Raw genomic sequence first — 17,968 nt, 5'->3', positions numbered from 1 at the left:
GCGAAGACGCGGCGCGGCGGCGCGCCAAAGTCATCTACACCATTGCGCCTGAACTCGCGCCATATACATCGATGCGCGCGCATTCGTGAGACGACATAAATTTGTACAGATATTCGAATTGAGAGACCATTATCGCCATCATGGTTAAAAAGGAATCCGAAGATTCTACTGCCACCGAGGCCAAAATGGAACCCAAAGATTCCAAAATGAGCGCCTTTGAGCGCAAGAGACTCGAGAATATCGCGGCGAACCAGGCTATAATGAAAGATTTGAGCACAACAGCAAAGAAAATCATACCGAAGACAGCAGCTCCCAAGCCACCTCGATCGAAAACACCAAGGAAACGAGAACCGCCTGTAAAAAGAGAGGCTACAAGGCCAACGAGAACCAGTTCGCGGATTGCTGGACTGGAAGCCGACGGCGAGGGAGCCAAGAGGAAATTTGAGGAAGAATTCCAATTCGCACAGGATGACGCCAAGGCGAAGAAAATGAGAGTAGCGGGAGACCTCAATTTAAGTGATATTGCGGTGGAGGGCAAGAAATGGACCAATGACGACAATTTCCTGTCTTCAATCATGAGAGGGGCACAACCATATGAGAGGACGTTTGACGATAGTGATATCAAAACTACGACGGATCAGGAGCTAAAATCTCTAAGAGAAAAAATGAGTGGGCTTGAGTTATACAAAACCTGGGAGCCAAATGGTGAGAACGGCCCATTGTGTCTTTATATTGCTTTAGTACTGACAGTAATTCAGATATTAAAATCACACCTGAGCGCATATACTCTATGGGTTTTCACCCCACCCATGACAAGCCGCTTATATTCGCGGGGGATAAGATTGGAAATCTTGGTCTATTCGATGCATCTCAGAAGGGAGAGGTGGATGATGATGGCGATCAAGTTGAAGGGCCAGTGATAACAGCATTCAAGCTTCATGCCCGGACGATAACATCTCTCCTATTCCCTCCGAATCACACAGAGCTGTATTCCGGCTCCTACGACTCCTCTATTCGGAAACTCGATCTTCAGAAGCAAGTCGCTGTCGAGGCCTATGCGCCACTGTCGATGGACGATGACGAAGCAATTTCTGCTATCGACATGAACTCTAACGACCCTAACCTGATTTACTTCTCGAGATTAGACGGGGCGTTTGGTAGACATGATATGAGAACCCAGAAAGATACCGAAATATGGTACGTATCTGAGAAGAAGGTGGGCGGATTCTCATTGCATCCGCTTCACCCCCATCTCGTGGCTACCGCCTCCCTGGACAGGACGCTGAAGATCTGGGATCTGCGGAAATCTACTGGAAAGGGGGAAACCAGACAACCCGGGCTTCTAGGCGAACATACTTCACGCCTATCGGTGTCTCATGCGGCATGGTCGTCCTCTGGCCATGTGGCCACCAGCTCATACGACGACACAATCAAAATCCACTCCTGTACGAAAGCAAAGACCTGGGGAATCGGACACACAATCTCGGAAGAGGATATGGAGCCATCGGCTGTGATTAGACACAACAATCAGACTGGGCGATGGGTCACGATCCTGAAAGCGCAGTGGCAACAAAGGCCGGATGATGGGATCGCAAAGTTTGTGATTGGCAACATGAATCGGTTTGTCGACATATACACGAGTGAGGGAGAGCAGCTGGCGCAACTTGGTGGCGATGGGATTTCTGCCGTCCCTGCGGCGGCTGAGTTCCATCCGACTAGGAACTGGGTCGCAGGTGGAACTGCCAGTGGTAAGCTGTGCCTGTGGATGTGAATCATCGTCATTGGGTTAGGGTTATGATGGCGTTATGACAGGCGCGTGCTTCTTTGGCAGTGTAGGACACCAGTTTGGCACTGGGTGTTAACAATGTGGCAACATTTTGTTGGGACTATGTCTGGCTTTTGCAGAGAGTACTATACAACGGGACTGTGGGGTCTCAGGTGAGACCATTTTGTCTCTGTTCAAAGGATGCATAAATAGGGTCTTGTTGTACATAAAACAACACTGATAATCATTGAGAATAATCTCCGAATCATTCTGCTTTGTGTATCAAACCGACAAGACAAACCGCGGGTATGATTCACTGCTCAACTTGTTTGATTTCGTCAAATCGGGGTTTGTCGTTGGGGATAGGTGGGATGGATGTGCCTGGCCCGTTCTACCGCTAAACTGAGTGACGTCTTAGGCGTGGGGCGTGGGCAACTCCGTTAGTGGCCGTCCAATATAGTAACCCGTTTTCATGTATGTACATACGGTGCCTATCTGTGCCTTACTCTACATATCTCTAGCGTGCTCAAGGCTACCTTCTCCCCATGACTGCACCTTGAGATCCTCAGACCTCTTTAACTGCCTTTGAACCATTGTTTGACTCGATCGCCGTTGGATTTGAGCTTCAGTTGGTCGAAACTCATTGTTCAGAGAGTCATACTTGGCAAGCACATGTGATCCTCGTTTCCTTCGTTAGATAGACGACAACCTGAGGGGCTTATCGCAATCGGTACCAGTGCCCCGACTCAAATAATCACAACCACCCGTGCGGCCCCGTTGCCACTGATCAAACCCACGCCATCTTTGTCTGGGAACCCCAGATAAGCGTGCAAGAATCATGATACGATCCCACGAAGATATCAAGAAGCGGGTAGGGCGGAAGTTGACCAAGAAGCGGAGGGAAGACCGCAGGGTCACCATGGAGATCCCGCAGCGCTTTGAGGATGGCGATGACGCAGACGAGGACTGCACGGCTCCCAAGGGACAGAATGGGTTGATTAACCAGTCTGTATTTGGGATGATTGCAGCTGCAGGTTCGCAAGCCGACTTCCATGCGAGATTCGACGGCCAGGATAGCGATGATGAGGAGGACGAGACGACGGAACCGGAAGACGCCTCCAGGCCGTCTGAGGCTTCTTCCGACACTGTCACGACCAAACTTCCTACAGATGAGCGTATATCACGACATAGATTTCATAGACGCAAACTTTCTGATAATAAGCTGCTACGATCCTTATCGCAACTCGGCATCAAGAACAGAAGCAAGCATTCACAGCTATCGTCAGCTTCAAGCGATCCGGTCACGCCGGAAAAGGCCAAGGATACTGAAAGAGATCATATAACGCGGTCGCCCTTTAAGGGCCCTCCTATAATGAGCCAGATGCTGGAAGCAAAGGCGGCCGCGGTGCAGCGGGCAAGCTTTGATTCAAGGCGATCAGAGTTCATATCAGGGCAATCGGATGGCGGCGCGGATGGCGTTGAAGGCTCCCCGAGCGACCTCGCGATACGGTTGATGGAGATTTTCGAATTCGAGAGCCCCGAGTTGGTTATTGATGGTAAATACATTGCCTTCCTTTCTTAGACCCGTGTAGCTAATCCATAGCAGAATATCCTTGCTGGCTTATGAAGAGCGTACTGCTTCAAGGGTACATGTATCTTACCGAGAAGCACATCTGCTTCTATGCATACCTCCCTAAGAAATCGGTATGAATGGCTCCCTACTCGTACTTTATTATGATTCACTAATAGCATGGTAGAACGAGATTGTTAAGTCGGGATACTTAAGCAAACGTGGACTCAAAAACCCAAAGTATAACCGCTACTGGTTCAACCTGCAAGGCGATGTGCTGTCGTATTATACTGATCCTTCTGACAAGTACTTCCCATCGGGAAATATCGATCTCAGATATGGTATATCTGCTAGCGTTGTAGACAAAGAGAAGACGTTCTTTGAAGTTATAACCAATCATCGGAGATATCAATTTCACGCCGACAGCATACCGAGCGCCAAGGAATGGGTGAAGGCACTTCAGAAGATTATCTTCCGTTCTCATAATGATGGGGATAGCGTCAAAATCTCATTGCCGATTGAGAATGTGATCGACGTGGAAGACAGCCCGGTGATTGAATTCGCGGAGACCTGCAAGATTCGAGTAATCGACAACGATGAGACATACGCTATTGATGAGGTATGTTTACGCCTCCTAGGCTATAATGAGACCATATGCTGACTTTAGACTAGTACTTCTTCTCGTTTTTCAGCTTTGGAAAGCAAGCATTAAGTGTTCTTCGCACTCTCGTGTCGGATTCGGCAGCAAAGCAAATACCAGAAGGCCTGTTGGTACAGCCTCAAGGAAATTCCGGCAGTAATAGCCCTAAGGCAGGTTCATCTAGGCCTAGCCTTGCGATTTCGACAAGAGAGACCAAACCGTATCCAAACCTTGGGAAGGCGACTTCTTCAGGGCTCGAAGAGAGCGTTAAGGCAACGCTAACGCCTCTTATCTCGTCCCCTCTTCACGTACATAGCCCGAGAGCTAGCGGTGATTTTTCTAGAGCAAGCTTTGACATCACCCAGAGAAGTACTAGCCAAACCAGAGCCTCGAGACGCAGTATGGATGTTAGCAGATTCAACTTGGACGGGCAAGGTAGAAACGGGAGCCCCAGCAACGATAGACGGAGCTTCAGTAGGAATCGGGCGTCCGAGAAGAAGAATTCTGAGAAGCAAGATTCGTCCGACTCTTATGTTCATTCGATGGAAGAGTCCTCGGCTGCTGCCCAGTCAGCTAGTGAGGATGCCACAGGGTCTGCTAGTCAGATACTGAGGGGTAGTGAAGGGTTCTTCCAGCCTACTATCCATCGCTCAGCATCTGCATCAAGACGCCGAGATGATGCTCAATTGCCTGGGAGTCCGCTGGTACCAGAGATACCTACGACACTGCCACACGCAGCAACTATGGACGCATATGAACGGCCAAAGCTAACCCAGGCCGATAATGCGTCTTCACCTTCTTTGCAAACCTTAGCTAAAGCTGGTGCATACCCATTGCAGAGGGCTGCTGGCTTTGCTAACTACCTCAACCGCCACTCAAAACGCATGAGCACCCTTCTTGCAACAGAGTCTATGGGATATGTTGAGAAGGTCTCCGGGATGTGGAAAGGGGGGAAGAAACATTACGATGAACCACTAGGCCAGGGGCTAGAAGATGACACAGACGATGAAGGCGGCCAATCTGATGGAGCTGAACATCGCTTTCAAGCCCATTTTGCACTTCCGGCTGGAGAGAAGTTGCAAGCCGCATATTTCGGTTACTTCCACCGAGTATTGCCTCTTTATGGAAAGATTTACATCAGCAATCGCTCGTTTTGCTTTAGAAGCCTTTTACCTGGCTCTCGCACAAAGCTGATTCTGCCACTCAAAGACATTGAGAATGTAGACAAGGAAAAGGGCTTCCGCTTTGGCTATTCTGGACTGGTGGTCGTTGTTAAGGGACATGAGGAACTCTTCTTTGAGTTCAGGCAACCGGATGCAAGAGATGATTGCTGTGTCACTTTGCTTCAAAACCTAGAAACGATTCGCTACCTTAAGGAATCGGGCTTACTAACGCAAGAGGAAGAGGAAAGCGCTGCATGGGCGGTTGCTGAGCATAAGGCTTTGCAAGAAGCACGCCAAGAGTCGCGACAGCATAGCCATGACCTCGAATTGCCAACTACGGCGGAAGGTGCCTCAACTGAGACGGCCCCTATTATGTTCGACGATCCCCGAGCTTCGATATTAAATTTCAAGCCGACCGAGTCACTTCGCATTACTTGTTTAACTATCGGCTCCCGCGGAGATGTCCAACCATACATCGCGCTCTGCAAGGGATTTATAGCAGAAGGACATAGACCAAAGATCGCGACGCATGTTGAATTCAAGGATTGGATTGAGGGCCATGGCATCGAGTTCGCCCCCGTCGGAGGTGATCCGGCCGAACTTATGCGCATCTGCGTTGAGAACGGCATGTTCACATACTCATTCTTGAAAGAAGCCTCCACGAATTTCCGCGGGTGGATCGATGACCTACTTTCTTCGTCTTGGTTAGCTTGCCAGAACTCAGATGTCCTCATCGAGAGCCCTAGCGCCATGGCCGGGATACATATCGCAGAAGCATTAGGGATCCCCTACTTCCGCGCCTTTACGATGCCATGGACTAGAACGCGCGCCTATCCCCATGCCTTTGCTGTGCCAGAGCACAAGATGGGCGGAGCTTACAACTACATCACCTACGTCATGTTCGAGAACGTCTTCTGGAAAGCCATCGCGGGCCAGATAAACAGATGGCGTAAGAAGGAGCTTAGCCTGCCTCGCACCAGTCTGGAGAAGATGCAGCCGAATAAGGTGCCATTCCTGTACAACTTCAGTCCCTCGGTCGTCGTACCACCGCTCGATTACAGTGACTGGATTAGGGTGACGGGATACTGGTTCCTCGACGAAGGCACTGACTACAAGCCACCTAAGGAGCTCTCTGATTTCATCGCTAAGGCTAGGGCTGATGGGAAGAAGCTGGTCTACATTGGATTCGGCTCCATCGTCGTATCCGATTCAGCAGCTCTCACAAAAACGGTTGTGAACTCAGTACTAAAAGCTGATGTCCGTTGCATCCTATCAAAGGGATGGTCCGACAGACTCGACAAGATCGGCGCAACCGAGCCTGAAGTCCTCCCCGAGGAAATCTTGCAGATCAAGTCCGCACCCCACGACTGGCTGTTCACGCAAGTCGATGCCGTAACCCACCACGGCGGTTCCGGAACGACTGGAGCGAGTCTGAGAGCTGGCAAGCCTACGATTATTAAGCCGTTCTTTGGAGACCAGTTTTTCTATGGCGGGCGAGTGGAGGACCTTGGTGTTGGGATTTACCTCCGGAAGCTCAATGTGAGCGTCTTTGCGCGCGCGCTGTGGGAAGCTACGCATAGTGAGCGGATAATTGCCAAGGCGAAATTAATAGGCGAGCAGATCAGAAGCGTGAGTCCCCTCTTCATCCCCTAGTCATTTGGATGTTTAGAAACTAATAATCTTACAGGAGAACGGCGTGGATATGGCGATCCAATGCATCTACCGCGACATGGAATACGCTAATAGTCTGATCAAGCGGAAGTCCGGCAGCCACGAAGGGTTAGCTGAAGATATCGAGGAGAGTTGGACGTTCATCGGCGACGACAATGATCCGGAACTTATGAGCCGTATCCACGCATGGGATCCGCGGGTGGTACTTGCGCAGTCGAGGGACTTGACTGAATCACAGTCGAAGGATGCGCCCGAGTCTCCGGTCCCGACGCCAAGATCTGAGACGCCGCTGCCATCTGAAAAGGGCGCGGAAACCAAGTGATTCGGTGCAGGGGATGGGGTCGGACGTATATTACTAATATTATGATGAGACGCTGTCGGGAGTACGACTGGTATGGATGGTGTTGTTATAGAGTGCTGGCCTTAATGATAGATTGGCATGGTGGGAGTGTAGATGGATGGAGGGCCCTGGATATGAGCCATGGGTATAATTAGGATAGCGAGGTTAGGATAGAGCGGGGCTCCTTTTAGGATTGTTGAGCATAGGGGATTGGTGTCAATATACCTATGTTTTCTTTGAGATATTCGTTTTAGGTCGCGACTTCGTTTGTGGTGACGGCAGTGTTGGTTTGTTGTCTGGAGCGAGCGGGTGCTTAGTAAATCAATAGCCCTATGGGAATTATTGTAGCTCCGAGGCTGTAAGACACCCCTTTGATATTAGATTCTATATTAGCTTCGATATTAGCTTCTATATCAGCTTCTATGTCCTGTATAACCTCAAATAAGCTCCAAGAACCATATATTTAAGAGTGTGGACCCTGACACACTGACGAACTGTTGGTCGAGGCTGTGGCAAGGGAGTCCAAGGAGGTCCAAGGGATCGGTTGTTGCCTTAGGACGTCATGCATCCCACCCCAACAATCCAACCAATCACCTGACCCTGCTCCTTCGCCCGCAACGGAGGCAAATGGCATAAAAGGTTGGTAAGGCCCCGACCTTCCAAGCACCTTTCAGAAGTACGGAAGCGGCCGCACGAGCATGGTATCTGCCTGAGCAACCACTACGAACCACTACGAACCACTACCGCCATTTTAATTCACAGAACGACCCACAGAGTGACGTGCATCTGTCTCTTCTATTAAACTCAGCTTTGCACAACAAAGAAATCCAGAGAGGACAAGGACAACAAGATCGCCATTGTTATTGATTGGTTACTTTGAGGATATTGGGCATGGTTGGACTAATGGCCATTTGTTGAAGTTGCGCTTCATATACGATTCGAGAGAGAGAGACCCCGAATTACCCCCCACGTCCCAGGTCAAAGAGCTTACACTCTAGGGCCAAGACATTATCAGTGAGTTATCGCCCTCCATTGTCGCACCTGGTTATGCATCGCGAAGCTTTCTAGAGCTTCTAGAATACTTCGATGCATACCTGTGTGAATCGCCGCTGAGGCCGAAAGTGTGCACAGCTAACCACGCGCCCTCTCCCGACTAGGCCCCCCATCTGAGCAATAATCCCACATGCTTTCGCCGACAGCTCCAAGCCAACGGAGGAAACAAAAATGGGAAAACCGCTCAGCCTAGGGAAGAAACTGAAGTACCCCATCACTGTCAACAAGCTTCTCAAATCCCCCGGCGACTCGTTCGCCAAGGGCGACGCCATCTTCGAGTACAGCTTCAAATGGAAGAAGGAGGTCGGAGACGCGTTTGGTGACAAATGGGAGGAGGAGATTACGACGATTGTCAGCTTCGCCAGCACGGCGGATGGGAAGCTACTACGATGGCAGATCAGACCGGGCATGGTCATCAATAGTGACCAGTCCTGCGCGGAGATCGATGAGACTTGCTCGCATGCCGTTCAGTACGCGGGTCTCTGCGCGCTGTGTGGGAAGGATATGAACGAGACTTCGTGGGCTACGGATACGGTCGACGCGCAGCGGGCGCAAATCAACATGATTCACGACCAGACGCTGTTGTCGGTGAGCCAGGACGAAGCATCGCGGGCGGAAGAGCAGTTGCAGCGACGACTGCTGAAGAACAGGAAGCTGTCGCTGGTGGTTGATTTGGATCAGACGATCATCCACGCCTGTATCGAGCCCACGATTGGCGAATGGCAGCGCGACCCGACATCCCCGAACTACGAAGCTGTTAAGGATGTCAAATCTTTCCAGCTTCATGATGATGGACCTCGTGGACTGGCGTCGGGATGCTGGTATTATATCAAGATGCGCCCGGGTCTGGCACACTTCCTCGCCACCATTGCGGAAAAATACGAGTTACACGTTTATACCATGGGAACGAGGGCGTATGCGCAGGAAATCGCGAAGATTGTTGATCCTGAGCATAAGCTCTTCGGTGATCGAATCATCAGCAGAGACGAGAATGGGAGTTTGACGGCGAAGACGCTTTCAAGACTGTTCCCGGTGGACACGAAGATGGTGGTGATCATAGATGATCGAGCGGACGTATGGCCGCGGAATCGATCGAATCTTATCAAGGTCGTCCCATACGACTTCTTCATCGGCATCGGAGACATCAACTCGAGCTTCCTGCCCAAACGGGAGGAAACACCAAAGGTCGTCCCAGCGCCGCCACCGATCGCACCAATGCCCGACACGGAGGAACCCACGGAAACTGAAGAAGAAGGCGCTGCCGAGGGCGAGGCCCGGGTTAAACGCGAGGTGCTGAAATCGAAAGCAACATCCACCAACATCACCGAAAGCATGAGCGCTCTGGAAGAACTCGTCGCTATGGGAGGTGGGGATGACCCGACCGTCCGCGAGATCCAAGCCCAGGAACAGGCCGAGTTTTTGGAGAAACAACTAAAGGAACGGCCGCTACTGCATATGCAACAGCAACTCGACAAAGAAGATAATGCCGAGGGCGAAGAGTCCGCCAATGGAACTGCCGATGAATCGGAACATACGGATGATTCTGCGTACAATCACCATCGACACCATCTGCTGAAGGATGATGATAATGAGCTTGCATATCTTGAGAACCATCTTCTTGGTCTGCATAGGACGTTCTATGAGCAATACGATAAAGCATTGATTAACGCCAAGGGAGACCGTGTGGCTCACCTTCGGCCTGGAGCGACAAAGAAGGTTCACATGAAAGACGAAGCAGCTGACCTCCAAATCGTCCCTGACATTGGGGAAGTAATGCCGCAAATCAAGTAAGTTTTGTCTTTCCAACACTGTCTTTAATGAAACCTATACTTACAAATGCAAAGATCGAACAGTCTACGCGGCACAAGCATAGTGCTGTCTGGCCTAGTGCCATTGGGCGTTGATGTATTGAGGTATTTACGAACATTTATTAAAAGACTTAAGGAGGATTTATTTTTGGCGTTTGATATTATTAGGTACAAGTACATGGCTAAACAGTTGAAACGCAGGTCCGAAATAGCGATACAGTCGATGAGCTTTGGTGCACAGATCCACACTAAGTATGCTTATTCCCGTCCGAGTTTTGAAGGTACGGTTTGCTAATGATCATATAGGATATCGCGCAAAGTTACACACCTTGTCGTTGCGGCGAATCGCACTCGGACACAGAAGGTTCGCCAGGCTACTAGCTATCCTCATATTAAGATTGTGAATCAGCAGTGGCTAGTCGACTCAATGAGTAGATGGGAGAGGGTTGATGAGACACCGTACTTGGTATGTAGACCCCGCCCAGTCCAGAACGAACCCTTTGTTCCAAAAAACGCCACATTTGCCACGCCTCAAAGAAGAACTCGTAAGACTAACAACAAAAACAGATAAACATCCATCGCGAAGACAAATCTACCCAGCCAGAACTATTTTCCGACGGCCGAAGCCTCGACGATAGCAGCGGCGACGACTCTGGGGGAGAAGGCCATTCTAGCCACGACGACGCCGATATGCCCGACGACTTTGAGGACGGGCAATCCCCCATCGAGGGCCTCAAAGACGTAGACTGGAGCGGCGTCGACGCCGAACTCGAGGAATTCATGGCAAGCGGCAGCGAGAGTGACAGCGAGAGCGTCGCGAGCAGTACGTCCCCCCATTCCCCAACCGAACCCCCCTCAAAACCACCCTCCTAACACCCCACAGATACAAGCGACCGCAGCCAACAAAGCACCATCAGCATCCGCCGCAAACGCAAACTCGCCGCCTCCAAAGACGGCGAAGAAACCGACGAAGAGAGCAACATCTCCAAAAAGCAGCGTCTAGCACGCAACCGCACCACCGGGCTCAAGACCGTCAAAACGCCCAACTCGGCGTCGGGGTCCAGCCTACCGACGCCGGAGAAGACGGCCGCGGAGGATGGGGATGAGATGCTTCAGCCGGATACGCAGGATGAGGAGGAGTTTGATAATGATCTTGAGGCGGAGATGATGGCGGAGTTTGAGAAGGGGGGGTGGGATAGTGGGGAGGAGGGGGGTGGGGATGGTGGTGGTGGTGGTGGGGGAGGGGGCTAGATGGGAGGGATTCATGATATGATCTGTCTTTCTTGTTTTGAGCGTGGCTTGAGCATGTACGGGATGGGGGTGGTGGTGCATTTGGAGGCGTTATTGGGAGGGGGGTTGCGAGTCTGGCGCTCTTTGATGGGGGGGGGTTGGTTGTAGGGTATATCTGTCCAGGAGGTAGGGTTTGAGTATGCACGATCGGTGGTGAGAGGGAGTTCTAGATACCTTAGCCACTCAATATGCAACGAAATGATACTTTGGACGGAAACTGTTACGTTCTTCTTATTACTCGTGCTACCTCAAAATCCAAACAGAGACGATACATTACACCAATGTCCACAGTAACTATGATTGAAATAAATACTCGATTACACAAGGCTATAACTGTGAGACAGACTGAAAGAGAGAAATCCCATCACCCTCAATTGTTAATGCCAATCCCCCAAGCCAAGATAAACACACAAAGGGGATATGGTTTAGTGGTATAACGCTTCTTTAGCATAGAAGAGGTCCGGCGTTCGATTCGCCGTTTCTCCAGTGTTTGATTGCTTCGGCATTTCTTTTTTGACTTTTTTTCTGGGAGCGGAGCTGTGGATACGCCAGTCTAATATCGATTGTGGGCGCCGCCGCGGTTCCCTTTTTTTCTCGCAGCCCCTCTTTGGACCTTTTTGGGGTTGGTGGAGGAGAATCTGGAATATATTGCACGTGATCATTTTTGCTTAATTGAAGGCGGTGGCAGAATCGCGTAGATTCGCGCATCGCGTCCACCGGTCCACCGCTTTTGGAGATCGTTAAACTGGTAATTGACGAAAGTGCTCCTGACCTGACCCGCATTGCTATTAGAACGAAACAACAAAGGATTCGTCGTATGGGCCATTTTAAAACCCGGAAAAGAATTAATTCACTTTTGCCATTGCAGCAATTATGTCGAATCGCCCTGAGTTAAAGGTTAGCCCACTCACTCACCACTTAACCTAGTTAAACCCAGCTCATCCATGCTAACATCCTCCCCCTTCCCCAGGTTGACGACGAGCAAGGCTTCATCAAGTTCTTCAAATCCCTCCCCACCGAAGGCAGCGAGACGATCCGCATCTTCAACCGCGGCGACTACTACACCGCCCACGGCGAAGATGCCTCCTTCATCGCCCGCACCGTCTACAAGACGACCTCCGTCCTGCGCCAGCTCGGCCGCAACGACCACACCGGCCTTCCCTCCGTCACCATGACCGTGACTGTCTTCCGAAACTTCCTGCGCGAGGCGCTGTTCCGGCTGGGGAAGAGGATAGAGGTCTGGGAGAGCACGGGGCGCATGCAGTGGAAGGTTGGGAAGCAGGCGTCGCCGGGGAATCTTCAGGATATTGAGGATGAGCTGGGTGGACAGATTGATGCTGCGCCTATTATGCTGGCTGTTAAGGTGTCGGCTAAGGCTTCGGAGGCAAGGAATGTGGGCGTTTGCTTCGCTGACGCTAGTGTGCGAGAGTTGGGTGTGAGCGAGTTTCTCGATAACGACCTGTACTCGAATCTCGAGTCGCTCCTCATCCAACTGGGTGTCAAGGAGTGTTTGATTCAAGTCGATAAGTCGAATAAGGATATTGAGATTTCGAAACTGAAGGCGATTATTGATAGCTGTGGGATTGCGGTCTCAGAACGCCCAATTACGGATTTTGGAACGAAAGATATCGAGCAAGACCTGGCACGCATTTTGAAAGACGAAGCGGCGTCGGGAGCGTTACCACAGACGGACTTGAAACTAGCTATGGGGTCTGCGGCGGCGCTGATCAAATACCTTGGAATCTTACACGACCCGTCAAATTTTGGTCAATACCAGCTCTATCAACACGACCTGGCACAATTCATGAAGCTGGACTCCTCAGCCCTAAAGGCTTTGAACCTCATGCCTGGCCCAAGAGATGGCTCGAAGACAATGAGTCTCTTTGGGCTCCTGAACAACTGCAAGACTGCGGTTGGCACTAGGCTTCTGGCGCAGTGGCTAAAACAACCGCTTATGAGCAAGGATGAGATCGAGAGGAGACAGATGCTAGTAGAAAGCTTTGTTGAGGACACCGAGCTGCGACAGACAATGCAGGAAGAACATCTCCGTTCGATACCCGACTTGTATAGGCTAGCGAAGCGGTTCCAGAAGAAAATGGCCAACCTGGAGGATGTAGTAAGAGCATATCAGGTTGTTATTAGGCTACCTGGCTTTATCGGAACTTTGGAAGGAGTTATGGACGACAAGTACAAGGATATCCTTGACGACGCATATACTCTTAAGATCAGAGAATATTCGGAGAGCCTCTCCAAGTTACAGGAGATGGTTGAAACGACGGTGGACTTAGACGCCATGGATCGCCACGAGTTCATCATCAAGCCAGAGTTTGACGATAGCCTCCGCATCATCCGAAAGAATCTTGATAAGCTAAAGTATGATATGGAGAAAGAGTCTCAAAGTGTATCAGACGATCTCGATCAGGAACTCGACAAGAAGCTATTCTTGGAAAACCACAGGACACACGGCTGGTGCCTGCGGTTGACAAGGACAGAGGCAGCTTGTATCCGCAACAAAAAGCGGTACTTGGAATGCTCGACGCAGAAGAACGGCGTCTACTTCACAACGAATGCGTTACAGAGCATGAGGCGGGAGCATGATCAGCTTTCGGAGAATTATAACCGCACCCAAAGCAGCTTGGTTAACGAGGTTGTCAGCGTCGCTGCATCCTACTGTCCTGTTATTGAGCTGTTGGCTGGCGTTCTTGCGCACTTAGATGTGATTGTCAGCTTCGCTCACGTTTCCGTTCACGCTCCTACGGCCTACACAAAGCCCAAGATGCATGAACGAGGAACTGGCGATACTATACTCAAGGAGGCCCGCCATCCATGTATGGAGATGCAAGATGATATCCAGTTCATAACAAACGATGTCTCGCTGATCCGCAAAAAGTCCGAGTTTTTAATCATCACCGGTCCGAATATGGGCGGTAAGTCGACCTATATCCGCCAGATCGGCGTTATCGCACTGATGGCTCAAATCGGCTGCTTTGTTCCCTGCACAACAGCAGAATTGACCATTTTCGACTGCATCCTCGCTCGTGTCGGTGCCAGCGATTCTCAGCTCAAGGGCGTGTCGACCTTCATGGCCGAGATGTTGGAGACTGCCAATATCCTGAAGTCCGCAACCTCCGAATCACTCATTATAATAGACGAGCTCGGCCGCGGAACAAGCACGTATGATGGATTTGGCCTCGCCTGGGCTATTTCAGAGCACATCGTCAAGGAAATCGGCGCGTTCAGCATGTTTGCGACTCACTTCCACGAATTGACGGCACTCGCAGACGAGTTCCCACAGGTCTCTAACTTGCACGTTGTTGCTCATATTGGTGACGGCCCGCAATCAGATGGCAAGGGCGACAAACGGGAAGTTACCCTCCTATACAAGGTGGAAGACGGAGTCTGCGACCAAAGTTTTGGTATCCATGTCGCGGAGCTCGTTCGATTCCCGGAGAAGGTCGTGAATATGGCGAAGCGGAAGGCAGATGAGTTAGAGGACTTTACTGGCAAGCATGAAAATGACGCGGTGAAGGTTAAGAGGGAGGATGTGGAAGATGGAAGTACCATGCTGAAAGAGCTTCTGAAGACTTGGAAGAGCCAGTGCGAGAGTGAAGGCTTGAAGGGGGATGATATGGTGGCTAGGATGAAGGAGTTGGTTATGGCGGATAAAAAGCTGCTCGACAGCCCATTCTTCCAGAGTGTGAAGGCTCTATGAGTGTGAGGGACACGGTGTTTGGAGTTGTGAAATATAGCTGAGTAGGGGATATATCATACGATCATGTTGGCTTATGGAATGCTAGACTTGTACAATTTAATTCATTAACTTGGCTTATGCGAAGGTTATTGATGGGGCAAGGTAGACAAATAATGAAATTTGTTTTGGGACCGATTCATCCAAGGGGAAGGAACGACTGAGAAAATTATCCGTGAACGATATCGGTCACACCTTCCAGTTGAGTATAAAGGCCTGAGTCGTGAGAAGCAGAACAATAAAAAGACTAGTACCATTTATTTGTCTTTCGAACCGATCTCTATTCTACCTACAACTAAATATTCATTATCATTTATCCCTATAACATCCATGAGAGCTTCTCTCTTCACTTTTGTGGCTAGTCATTGGATATTGCAGAATGAGTCGACATAATGAGAATGAAAGCAGGATATTCGTCGCAAACAGCCCGACGATAGCAGAAACCCCAACTGGCGACGACACGATAACAAGGAGTAGAAACCAGGAATCGCGCCGAAGCACACAAACCTCAGATCAGGACTCCCCACTTTATATCTCCCCAAAGAAAGCTCGGCGACGACAACAACGCCAGTCATTATCTGCAATCAGTAACAAGTCTATAATAACCAATGACGACGCTGAGATACACTCTAGAGTTGCAAATAGGCTCAATCGAGAGAAGCTCGCATGGGAAACCATAAACTCTGAGATTCTAGAATGGCAAACTGTCTGCCGAACTGGTCGGCCAAGCTGGTGGTCCCCGACATCAAGATGGACGAGTCAAAGAAGGGTTCGATCGAGAACGAGTAGAGATGTGGCGGACATGGGGACAGCTGATTTTGGTGACAACTGGCCTGCTCCAACCCAACGATTTCAACAGCAAAAGCACATGAAAGGCACTTCAGACACCCAAGAACAGGCATTTATTACGGCGGTCCAGCTTTTGAGCGTCAGCTTTACGTTGCCTGTAGAGCAATTCGAGAATTCTAAGAGCTCAACAAACTTGTACTTCGCCACAGCTTCTGATGGCGTGCCAGACGCTCGGCTGATCAGCTCTCTGCGGATGCACACAGACTATCGATGGTCCCCAGCATTTGGTCATGAAGCAAGGAGTACCTCGCCTGAATATCTCTTCAAAGCAACCCACGGTGGAGAACAGCCATTAGCAGGACTTGGAGATGCGCCAGTGTCTCTCGATCTGAGCTATTCGGGAAGAAGTCGGAGATCGAAGCGGAAGAGAAAACGGCAACGGATACGATATGTCACGCCTGCGAATAGGTCAGGGCAAGAGCATGTCGAGAAGTTTGATGGTCACAGGTCTATCCCGGCTTTGGAAAGCTCTGCTTTGGATTCGGCAGAAGGGGGCTTCAGTGACTCTACGCAGCAAACGAGGTCTCACCTGATGCCAGGGCGCAAGGCTCATAGTTGTCCCGTGAGCCCTACCCTGACTACTGAGCCGGTGTCTCGAGGAACTCGGCTGCATCATCTTCCTACCCAAATCGAGATAGATGAACCGCCTGTCCAGACCCCACAGGCGCGTTGGCAGCTAGAGTCTAGTCGATACACCTTGGAGCCTGCAATTAGAACAGAACCGCACCCAGTATTTATTCAGCCCGTCAAAGAACTGGTTGTAAAGAGCTGGCAGACTTTCCGCAAGAAGCTTGATAATACCCTTAGCCGTGGCTGCCCCGATCCAGGAGGCACCTCTGCACCATTTAAGAATGAACAAATGTCCATGTCATGGCCAGCTCTGGCTGGCCCGTCAGCAAGCTCCTGGGCAGTCCAACGACGTCGAAATGCTAGGGAGAGACACGATATATACAGCAGCAGCGTTGAAAGCAGCCCGAGGTATAATTCACTAACATCCGGAACAACAAGCGATGCCTCAAGCCAAATACCTGCGGACCCGACGGCTACGATGTCCGTATCCAGGGGCTCTTCTTCCCTAGCAGAAGTGGTTAATGCTACCAAAGCGAAGAGCCCCCCAGCAAGCTCTAACCACTCCATCCCATCTTTCATCTCGAATAGCACCTCTGATGCGGACTCTGAAAGCTCTAATCCCCGACCCCTTCCTCGGAGCCCCGCTGGATTCTTTATAGGCAAGTCAGGAGGGAGCGGTCCAAACCATACCATGCCTTCGTTTGTTCCGCTTCGTGGAAACAAGCGTCGGGGTAGGCGGCCAAGCATGTTATCTGAAGTATCCACGCCTTATGGGGATATTACTCTGACGGAAGCGGAACAGCTTATGATGGAGGGCAGTGGGAACGACGTGATGTGAGGCACTGGAGAATTGAAATCTAGCTCGAGTAGAGAGTTTCCAGCTGAGACGATATGCGAGGCGGGCCCGGAGTCTCACCGGCTTGCAAGATGTCGCTCACTAAATGCATTAACTGAGCAGGATTTGTACCTCGCTGGCGATTCTCAAAACATGCATGGCCCTGTAGAAGGACACGAAGAAGATATGAGCAGGAGCAGGTTGCAGAGGATAAGCTCAGCTGGGACAACTGTTATTACACCAAGTGACGACAGCATAGAAGTTGGTGAATCGCCAGCTGGACCACCCGCCAGATTATGGGATGAAGGGGATCGGAAGGGAAAAAGGAAAGCCAGGAGCTTTCTTTGACAAGAGGTAGTAGTCTGAATTTCCAACTAGCCTCAGGGATATCAAACTATCAAGATGCCCACCATGAAGAGTAGCACGAATGCCTTGCAAAAATATCGGTTCCGACAACGGAAGAATTAACAACGGTGAAAGATGTGCAGCTATGGCAGTTGGAACATATGTGTTGTACAGATATTGCATCGCAAAAATTCGAGCAATTCGTTTAATTAGAATCATGAGGGTATCCGTATGGCCTAGCCAATATCCCAAATCCTGACCGCCCCAAGGTTTATCCACCTTGTAGTCCCCCCTGAACGCCATCAAAAACCGTCGCATGTC

At 50.4% G+C, this 17,968-nt stretch overlaps 5 protein-coding genes and 1 non-coding gene across 6 annotated transcripts; all 6 read left to right on the top strand.

Moving 5' to 3' along the window:
* Positions 1-140: 140 nt before the first annotated feature.
* On the top strand, positions 141-1,798 carry VE01_08442 (uncharacterized protein; the record flags this gene model as incomplete). Its single annotated transcript, XM_018277865.1, has 3 exons — positions 141-705; positions 759-1,748; positions 1,791-1,798. The coding sequence occupies 3 exons, from the start codon at positions 141-143 to the stop codon at positions 1,796-1,798; spliced, it is 1,563 nt and encodes a 520-aa protein (XP_018127026.1).
* Positions 1,799-2,603: 805 nt separating this feature from the next.
* ATG26 (Sterol 3-beta-glucosyltransferase) lies at positions 2,604-7,131 on the top strand (the record flags this gene model as incomplete). Its single annotated transcript, XM_018277864.1, has 5 exons — positions 2,604-3,321; positions 3,372-3,469; positions 3,523-3,954; positions 4,008-6,767; positions 6,826-7,131. 5 exons carry the CDS (start codon positions 2,604-2,606, stop codon positions 7,129-7,131), a joined length of 4,314 nt encoding a protein of 1,437 aa, XP_018127023.1.
* A 697-nt stretch (positions 7,132-7,828) lies between these two features.
* Positions 7,829-11,201, top strand: FCP1 (Carboxy-terminal domain (CTD) phosphatase). Its single transcript, XM_059463962.1, has 6 exons — positions 7,829-8,163; positions 8,307-9,989; positions 10,047-10,115; positions 10,212-10,262; positions 10,317-10,476; positions 10,578-11,201. Exons 2-6 carry the CDS (start codon positions 8,374-8,376, stop codon positions 10,881-10,883), a joined length of 2,202 nt encoding a protein of 733 aa, XP_059319400.1. The 5' UTR covers positions 7,829-8,163; positions 8,307-8,373; the 3' UTR covers positions 10,884-11,201.
* A 513-nt stretch (positions 11,202-11,714) lies between these two features.
* On the top strand, positions 11,715-11,787 carry VE01_08439 (the record flags this gene model as incomplete). Its single annotated transcript has 1 exon — positions 11,715-11,787. It is a non-coding gene; the product is annotated as a tRNA-Ala (tRNA).
* A 238-nt stretch (positions 11,788-12,025) lies between these two features.
* Positions 12,026-16,624, top strand: MSH2 (MutS-like protein). Its single transcript, XM_018277862.2, has 2 exons — positions 12,026-12,197; positions 12,271-16,624. The coding sequence occupies exons 1-2, from the start codon at positions 12,174-12,176 to the stop codon at positions 15,010-15,012; spliced, it is 2,766 nt and encodes a 921-aa protein (XP_018127062.1). The 5' UTR covers positions 12,026-12,173; the 3' UTR covers positions 15,013-16,624.
* VE01_08437 (uncharacterized protein) lies at positions 15,851-17,687 on the top strand (the record flags this gene model as incomplete). The annotated part of the gene is made up of 1 exon (XM_018277861.2): positions 15,851-17,687. The coding sequence occupies one exon, from the start codon at positions 15,851-15,853 to the stop codon at positions 17,303-17,305; it is 1,455 nt and encodes a 484-aa protein (XP_018127066.1). The 3' UTR covers positions 17,306-17,687.
* Positions 17,688-17,968: the final 281 nt, after the last annotated feature.

The sequence above is a fragment of the Pseudogymnoascus verrucosus genome (assembly GCF_001662655.1).
Source record: "Pseudogymnoascus verrucosus strain UAMH 10579 unplaced genomic scaffold scaffold_50, whole genome shotgun sequence".
NCBI lineage: Eukaryota > Fungi > Ascomycota > Leotiomycetes > Thelebolales > Thelebolaceae > Pseudogymnoascus > Pseudogymnoascus verrucosus.
This window is presented reverse-complemented; position numbering and strand designations above follow the sequence as displayed.